The following is a 9,113-nucleotide window of genomic DNA, read 5'->3' as shown; positions in this document are numbered from 1 at the left end:
TGGCTTAGATGCCCACCTGGGGCCAAGTGGAAAGTGTCTGGCAGCCCTCCCATGTCTGCCTGCCCAGAGCATAGGAGGAACTCTGGCCAGACGTGGGATCTTTCCCTCCCCCTATACTCCCCTATAGTTCCCAACATTTAAATGTACTTTTTTTCTTTTTTCTTTTCTTCCTTTTTTTTTTTTTTTTTGAGATAGGGTTTCTCTGTATAGCCCTGGCTGTCCTGGAACGCACTCTGTAGTCCAGGCTGGCCTCGAACTCAGAAATTTGCCTGCCTCTGTGCTGGGATTAAAGGCATGTACAGCCACTGCCAGGCTAAATGTACATTTTGAAGATAGGGAATCTTTGTGAAGTGGGATTCACTTGGTCTTTATTTCCTTTATCTTTTTCTCTGGCAGCTTGTAGCGTACTTTCTAGCAACTTGCATTCTAGTCATTAGAAGTAAAGATTGTAGTTGAGGACCAGCTGAACTTTTTCATATTTGATGACATAAGTAAGGTTTGTCTTCAGGACTATCTCCATGCCACCAGTTTATATAGAACAACACCAACACTCAGGGCTCAGGGATCTAAGAGGAAAACCTAACACCCTAACCCTAACTCCAAACCCTAAAACCCTAACCCTAAACCCCAAACCCTAACACCCTAGCCCCAAACCCCTAACACCCTAACCCCAAAACCTAACCCTAACCCCAAACCCTAACAACCCTAACCTTAACCCCCTAGCCCTACCCTAACCCCCTAACCCTAACCTCAAACCCTAACCTAACCCTAACCCCCTAACCCTAGCCCATAGCCCTAACCCCTAACAACCCTAATGCTTACCCTAACCCCCCAACCCTAAAACCCTAACCCTAAACCTGAACCGTAACCCCCAACCCTAAACCCTAAGACCCTAACCCTAACTCCCTAACCCCCCTAACTCTAACCCTAATCCTTAATTTTAACCCTTAAGATAGGAAAAGAACTCAGGGTAGGGTTGGGAAGATGAAATATGTGGGTAAAAGGCTCGGTATCGCAAACCTGTTTGATACCCAGAACCCACAAAAAGAAATACAGATAACCAACTCCACAAAGTTGTCCTCTGATCTATGCATGAATGTCGTGACATGTACTCATCACTACCCACTACCACACTTATATGCACTAATAATTTTTTAAAAGATTAATTTAATGTGTATGAGTACACCGTTGCTGTCTTCAGACACACCAGAAGAGGGCATCAGATCCCATTACAGATGGTTGTGAGCAATTGTGTGGCTGCTGTGAATTGAACTAACCCTAACTCTAGAAGAGCAGCCAGTGCTCTTATACCACTGAGCCATCTCTCCAGTCCAATAATAAATTTTAACACATGACCTTTGAGTTTGACTTTTCCCAGCTGTAAGTCTATAACTCACAAAGATAGTTTCTTTGTTGACAGTCAAAACTCCTTAACTCCCTTGTAACATGGTATATTAAGAACTGTTTGAATCCTTGTTATCTACAGAATCACTCTGTGATCTGAAAATAGGGGTGGGGGTGGAGTATTACTGAACAATCCTCTTAAAAGGCCACCCAGATCATAAACATGGCTATTATTAGGATACTTGACCCAATTATTGTGAAATTCTTTTCTGAGGCCTAATCCTGTTGTGGGAAATATTAAAAAGAACAGCAAGTTCCCGCAAGGGGTGTTCTTATCTCAGCAGACTCCACCTGACTCGCCAAGTTCTCTTGGGGGGTTGTTGCCACACCAGCCCCATGCAATGACCACCTACCTCCAGTTAGCTGTCACAATTCCTAGTAACACAGTAAAATCAAAACTCTAGAAGCTTATAATTAATCAGTCAGATTTATATATCAATAAATTCTCAATTCACAAGATGCCCACACAATAATTTCAGAGTCAATCGATGATACAAGCTGACCACCTAGATTAGACAAGTTATCCCAATTATTCTATCCCTATGATACTATAGCTACCTGTGGCTATTTAAAGCCACACGGAATCTGAATTGTCCTGTTCGTCCTCCATTTTCCTCCTCCTCTTCTCCTCTGTGGCTCCCTGTCTCTACAACTCTGTCCAATCACAGGCTTCTTATTGTATTAATAATTAAATTAATTGGACAGGGAAAATCCTGCTACATAATCAAAATACCAGCTTTGCTGAGAAAAGTTTACTGAACGAACTGAGGATGACGCAGGCAGAAGCATGGGGCTTTATCTTCCCTTCCAACTCCTGCTGCCACTGACAGGCTGAGCTGGACCTCCACATGCTCCTGCTTCATCTCTCTGTAGAAAGAATCTCTTATGCACAGTGGAGAAGCATTCACCAGCCAATAAGAAAGCCTATGGCCAATGAGTGAGCCAGGTAATAGAAGGTAAGACATCTAGCAGAGAGAGTGAGAGGAATTCCTGGAAAAATAGACTCGAGAAATTCACCTAGACACAGAAGAANAGAGTTTCATTAAACTGAGGACCAGGTAACCAGCCATGTGGTGGGACTTAGACTAGAATAAACNGGACACAAGTTATGAGCTAGTCAGGGAACAGGCCCAAGCCTATAGCCTAAACATTTATTTATAACTATAAGTCTCAGAGTCATTTTGGGGAACAAAGAGGCTGGGTGGAAAACCCCAAGGTTATACCTCTCAAGTGATAACACTGCATGTTTGTGCCACCCTTGGGTAGTAGTTTAAAATACTGATAGATATTGCCCTATTTCCCCGAGAAACTATTGCACTAACTTCTACTCTCACCAGCAAGGCGAGAATGTCCTAACCCTCACCAACAGTAAACATCCTCATTCTTCCACACACCTCTGCCATCCAGTACCAAGAACTGAGGCCAGAGCTTGGCATATACAAGTGCTTTAATACTCACTACACCCTCATTCAAAGACGACTTAACAGAGTTATTTAAAGGAGATAAGCAACAAAGTTCNAAAGGCTTGAAAGTAACCAGAGATCAAAAATTTCAAAGTCAGCTTGGTTTATGAATTATTCATCTATATCACTATTTAAAGATTTTGAAGACATCAGATACTCAAGGGAGGAATCTGTTATTTTAGATTTCCTTACTAGCTACATTTCTTATCATGTGTATAACTGTCCAGTTACACAGAATAGACCAGCACTTCCCACATACAAATATGTCCACCTTACAGAGCAATACCATTAGTGGTTTCAACAAATATGTAACTTTTCTGTTACTCTTGTTTGGTAGAGGAACATAACAAGGACAGCAAGGACTACACAGAGAAAACCTGTCTTGAAAAACTAAAAAAAAAAAANAATAATAATAATTTTTTTTTTTTACTGACTANAAACCAAGTTCCTAGTTTGAATGGTAAGAACAGGACCTGAACCCAAGTGAGCATCCTTATGTGTATCTCCCAAGGACCTGATGGCCCCTATACATTAAGGACTTTATCTGCTAACTTGCAGATGAGTTATATTTCACCCTGATCCTTCACCACAGAAGAGTCAGCTTACTATCATATAGCAAAGACCTTCAGTACACAAAATTCATGCTTGCAGCTGGGCAAGTCCTGCCCTTAATCCCTCCAGCGATGTCCACACTGAGCATTGCAGCACTTATAGAAGGTGGTCATTGGCTCATCTGCAGAACGCGTCTGAAGCTGCATGAAGTAGGCACGGGGATGTTCACATTTTGGACATGGCTCTGACAAACAGAAAACAAGTTATCCACATTACAAAAACGTTGTTAAGTATGGGTAAACATCTCATCTCCACGCTCAGCTAGACTCCCTTGCCAATGGTGAGTTTGCCAATAGCAACATCCTTCCCTCAGCACATCAATAATAAGGAGACTAGAGAGACCTTGTTTTATAAAAGCAACAAAAGCCTTGAAATTTGAAAATGAGTAGATGTTTAAAGTTTTTTTTGAAACCCCCTCCCCTTCTATCCCCGGGTTTCACTTTCCTTCTCAAATCTGGTTGAAGAATGGCTGAAAAAGCATGGGAAGGGTCTATTATAGTCTGTTTGTGGGAATGTAACAGAAATACACACTCACTGAGGTAGCACACAGCTATAATCTAGCATGTGGGAAACTGAAGTAAGAGGCTTGCTATAAAGCCAGCATGGAATACATAGGGAATTCCACCTTAAAGATAAACAAACAGATTAAAAATAAACAAACAAAAATGTTAAGCCTCTACTCATTCTCAACTTCCAGGGCTTTTGTTGCTTTTATAAAATAGGTTCTTGAGGAAGACCTCAAAGTCACTATGTAGCTAAGATAAAATTGAACTCCTGATTTTCCTGTGTCCATCTCTCAGTTGTACTACCACACCTAGCTAATGATAACTGTTAACATAGAAGATCTGTATATTCCTCTATAGAGGAAAAGATGCTAATCACGCACTGCTACTCCTTCTAAAACAGGTACTATTTAAGGTCATCTTCTTTCATTCCATTATCACATTTAAGTCTATCAGACATAAATCAAGATGTAAACATTACTTTTTAATACCCCCAGTTGCACCNGGCGTGGTGGCGCACGCCTTTAATACCAGCACTCAGGAGGCAGAGGCAAGCGGATTTCTGAGTTCGAGGCTAGCCTGGTCTACAGAGTGAGTTCCAGGACAACCAGAGTCGTACAGAGAAATTCTGTCTCGAACACCCACCCCACCCCAAATACCCCCAGTTACAATCCCCCTTTTAATTTTTTTAACATTATTTTATGTGCATGTTTTGCCTTCAGGTATTTCGTGAACCATGTTCATGCAGTACCCTTGGATGCCAGTAGAGGGCATGAGATCACCTGAAACTACAAGTACAGAAGGTCTGAGTTGCCATGGAAGTTGGGAAGGAAACCCAATTTAACCACTGAAATCCTACCCAACTATTTTTTGTTGACATACTGACTGAGACAGAGTCTCTTTCTTTTTCTTTTTTTTTGGTTTTTCCGAGACAGGGTTTCTTTGTATCACCCTGGCTGTCCTGGAACTCACTCTGTAGACCAGGCTGGCCTTGAACTCAGAAATCTGCCTGCCTCTGCCTCCCAAGTGCTGGGATTAAAGGCGTGTACCACCATGCCTGGAGACAGGGTCTCATGAAGTCCAGATAAGCACTGAGCCTTCTGCCTATACCCAGACAGCACCAGAATTATAAGCTTGAGCAACCATGCTTCGCCCCAGTTATAATTTTTTAAAATTCATATAATAAAAAATAAAACGAAAATAAAAGAGCAGGGCTGATTATTTTTTCAGTGTTGGTATTTGAAAATACATACAACATAACTCTCGAGAAGCCTACACCTGCTAGAGCATGGATCTCTCTTTCCCTCTCAACAGCTATGTTTACATCAATGTTGAAACTTTTTTTGTACTGAACTCCAATTTTGCTTCAAAAAGAGAATATGCACCAGATTTATTTTTAATTATACTTTTCCATATCTGACTTGAGAGTCTAAATGAAACAACAGTTCAGGTATCAGTATGGTAACTTTCCTTTAAAGAATTCTTGAAAGAATCTACTTTAAAAAACATTTAATACAGCCAGGTGGTGGTGGCATATGCTTTTAATACCAACATACGGGAGGCAGACAGGTAGATCTCTGAGTTTGAGGCCAGCACAATCTACAGAGCAAGTTCCAGGACACCCAGAGCTACACAGAGAAACCATGTCTCAAAAAACAAAATCAAACAGCAACAAAAATGTAAAACCTTGTTTAGAGTTAGTGACAAACACTAGCTATTTTTCATTACTTTGTTATTTACATCTTCTTAAATTCTTTTACACTTACACGTATGTGTGTGTGTGTGTGTGTGTGTGTGTGTGTNTGTGTGTGTGGTGGATGGTATGGGGTCGCAAAGAAAAGTTTCCATCAGTCAGCTCTCTTCTACTCTCTGGGCTCCAAGAATCTAACAGGTTTGGCAACAAGTGCTTTTACCTGCTGAGCCATCTCACTGGCCCTAATAACAGACAGGGTTGCATTATAATAATAAATTTATTATTATTAAATATAATAACGAGTAATAATAAGCAGGGTTGAGTCCCTGGCTCTGTTATGGGAATATCCTCACCTGCAGTAGAGTCCACATTCTCCCATGCAGCTGCTCCACCAAGCACATCGTCCACTTCTTTTAGCTTTGGATACTTTCGGTTTGTTACCTAGTAGAAACAAGCCATCAGATTTGAAGTAACTGTACAGTTTTACAAGTGGGCCACCAAACTACAACCTCCCTCCAGCATTCCCTCTACAAAATTTATCTTCTTCAAAGAGCAGTGTGAGTCACTGAAATGTAGGGGTCTTGTGACTGGGNTGTCCCCCAAAACAGCACAGAGGTTCAATGTCAAAGGTCTCTAGAAACAGAAGGAAACACCAGACAGAGCAGAAAGAAAAATCAGCCTAGTAAAATCTTACTCTTCTCTCATACCCCTAAGACACCTAATAATCCAACAGGAGTGACAGACAAATGAAGTCATTTAACTGGGTATACCAGCACTCCCCAGATCACATTTGGCTGCTTTCCTAAGTTTATCAGGCATCCTTCTAATTTCGAAATTATGTCACAACTCATCTTACCACAAATCCAGACTCTAAACTCCTACCATACAGCTCTAATGAGCAAACATTAAGAATGAGATGTCACCAAGGCCCAGTGGTGCACACCTGCAGTCACTGAGGTAAGGAGGAACAAGAGTTGAAGGGTACACAAAACACCAAGGGCTAGAAATACAGCTTTCTGGGCTCCAACACAAGCACCACACACACAAAATAGCAACAAGGATATAAAATATTAGAAGGCAATGCATTCTGTGAAAAATAAAAGGAATGTGGATAAACTGAAAGTGCTGGGGTTTGGTTTGTTTCCTGTGCCTGTGCGTGTGTGTGTCTATGTGCTATGCAGCCCAGGTGTGTGTGTGTGTGTCTATGTGCTATGCAGCCCAGGTGAGCTTTGAACCTATTCTCCTGCCGCAGCCTCTCCAAGTGCTAAAATTATAGACATGCACAAACAGCCAGAAGGGCAGGAATCTAAATAAGGTAGCCCTTATTTTAAAAGAGGAGAGGGAGAGAGAAAGGAAGAGGGAAACAGAGACGCATACATGCACACATACACGGGGGTAGGGGGTGAGGCAGAGAACGAATAAGTGTGATATGTGCCTGTGTAAGAATGACTCGGGCATAAGGAAGGACCTAACAGTACTGCGTACATGGTGAAGATTCTCTAGAATAACGACAGGGGCTGGGAGCAAAAGAGCCACAAGAAGAACCCAAGGATTTCAAATCAGAGGCGAGGCGCGGACTGGTACGCCAGGGACAACACGAGAGGAGTGTAGGTTTAAAAGGTATGAACTAAAATTCTCACAATTTTCGGAGTATCACGAAGTGGGCAACGGAGAGCTAGAGGCGGGTGGGGGGGGGCCCGCTTCGACGTGGCTGGAGAGACGCCACTGGAGCAGCGACTGCTGGACTTGGGGTACCACCACAGCGAGAGCACAAAAGCCTGCAGGAAGGTCTGAGCGCTCTGATACTTGCTGTGCCTCCTCCCAGAATGCAGAGAAGGCACCGGTCTGTGGAACTTACCTTACGGGTGATATTATGGACGTAGGGGCAAGTGTTGCAGGCGAAGCGATGGCAACGCTGCCCCTCCTCCACAATGAGTCCATTCCCACAGCCCGGGCAGAACAGCAGCATACTGCCAGCTTCCACACCTCGCTTCTGTCTAGCGCTTCCGTGGTGCAGGCACCCAATCAAAAGCCGTCTCACTTGCTCCGTAACTGGCAACCCGGGATCCGCAAGACGTTCCCAGTAGGCACTGCGGCGGGCATCCTCGCACACGCCATTGGTCACCGCAGATAATCCTTTCCCATCCAGCCAATAGCATGCTGCCTACACGCCCAGCCCTGTCGTTTCTGCGCGTGTGCACACGTCTCCCTCGCTGAAACGCCAAGAGGACCGATAATGCTGGCAGCACCAGAGTACCCAGGGACTGATGGTCGGTGAGAGGTTCTGGGTGATGAGGAGACACTTGCCGCACTCCGAGCCGTGGACGTGTTACAGGAGGATCATGCTGCTCCTCAATATTCTCATCCGGGACGGACAGAAAATAACCAAATGTCCCAGGAACACTGTCCCCAGTGTTAATACTATGTCTCAACTGCTGTCTGACATACAATCTCCTATCTGGACCTGCCATTCCCCCATCTGGCCATTTCTTCACCTAGTTTCATTTTGCCCTTTCACTTACACAGACTCAACCCTGCAGGTAACAAATACCAGCAGCTCCTTTTNACAAACGTCCAGCTGACTCTTTTATCTCATTTCCTATAGACATTTATATTTCCCAGCTCTGGCTTCTCAGATTTCTTTGAAACTCCTTGCCTCTTTAATCCTCTGCAGTCATTCTGCAACATGCACGTGTGTGTGTGTGTGTGTGTTGTTTTCTGTGTGCTTTAACTATACACAAACTAAATATCCAGGGAGAGGAACCCCAATTGTGAAAATGTCACCATAAATTAACCAGTAAATAAGTCTCTGGGGGCATTTTCTTGAGTTAAAATTGGTAGGAGAGGGTCTAGCCCATTGGGGGCGGTGTCACCACCAAGCCAGTGGTCCTGGGTGATATAAGAAAGCAGAATGATGGGGCTGAAGAGATAGTTCAGCTGTTGCTTGTTCTTACAGTGAACACAGGTTTGATTCCCATCACCAATATGGTAGCTCACAAACATCCATAACCTCCAGTTCCTGAGAATCCAATGCCCTCTTCTGACCTCCGTAGGCACCAAGCACATCTTTGGTGCACGAACAAGCATTCNAACAAAACAAAACAAAACAAAAACCCTCATACACTTAAGTAAGTCTAAGAACAAAATGGAGAGAGAGAAAAAAGCAATCTGAGAATCTGAGTAAATCATGAGGAGCAAGCCAGTAAGTAGCATCCCACCATGGTAATGGCTTCTGTTTCTGCAGCAAGTTCCTACATTGACTCCCCTAAACAATGGACTCTTGACATGTAAGCCAAATATTTATGGCTAGTTTTGTGTCAACCTGACACAGCTGGAGTTATCACAGAGAAAGGAGCTTCAGTTGAGGAAATGCTTCCATGAGATCCAACTGTAAGGCATTTTCTCAATTAGTGATCAAGGGGGAAAGGCCCCTTGTGG

At 43.3% G+C, this 9,113-nt stretch overlaps 1 protein-coding gene across 1 annotated transcript; it reads right to left on the bottom strand.

Moving 5' to 3' along the window:
• Window positions 1–2,833: 2,833 nt before the first annotated feature.
• On the bottom strand, window positions 2,834–7,747 carry Polr3k (RNA polymerase III subunit K). The gene is made up of 3 exons (XM_021155575.2): window positions 7,534–7,747; window positions 6,029–6,116; window positions 2,834–3,663 (listed from the first exon to the last, which is right to left on the bottom strand). The coding sequence occupies exons 1-3, from the start codon at window positions 7,642–7,644 to the stop codon at window positions 3,536–3,538; spliced, it is 327 nt and encodes a 108-aa protein (XP_021011234.1). The 5' UTR covers window positions 7,645–7,747; the 3' UTR covers window positions 2,834–3,535.
• Window positions 7,748–9,113: the final 1,366 nt, after the last annotated feature.

The sequence above is a fragment of the Mus caroli genome, chromosome 2 (genome assembly GCF_900094665.2).
Source record: "Mus caroli chromosome 2, CAROLI_EIJ_v1.1, whole genome shotgun sequence".
Lineage (NCBI taxonomy): Eukaryota > Metazoa > Chordata > Mammalia > Rodentia > Muridae > Mus > Mus caroli.
The sequence above is the reverse complement of the archived record's forward strand: the minus strand, read 5'-3'. Positions and strand labels throughout refer to the sequence as shown.

Coding starts and splice junctions, on each gene's coding strand:
- Polr3k (XM_021155575.2), bottom strand. CDS start 7,644: ATGCTGCTGTTCTGCCCGGGCTGTGGGAATGGACTCATTGTGGAGGAG. Junction 6,117..7,533: donor TCCATAATATCACCCGTAAG/GTAAGTTCCACA, acceptor TGTTTCTACTAG/GTAACAAACCGAAAGTATCC. Junction 3,664..6,028: donor GAATGTGGACTCTACTGCAG/GTGAGGATATTC, acceptor TCTGTTTGTCAG/AGCCATGTCCAAAATGTGAA.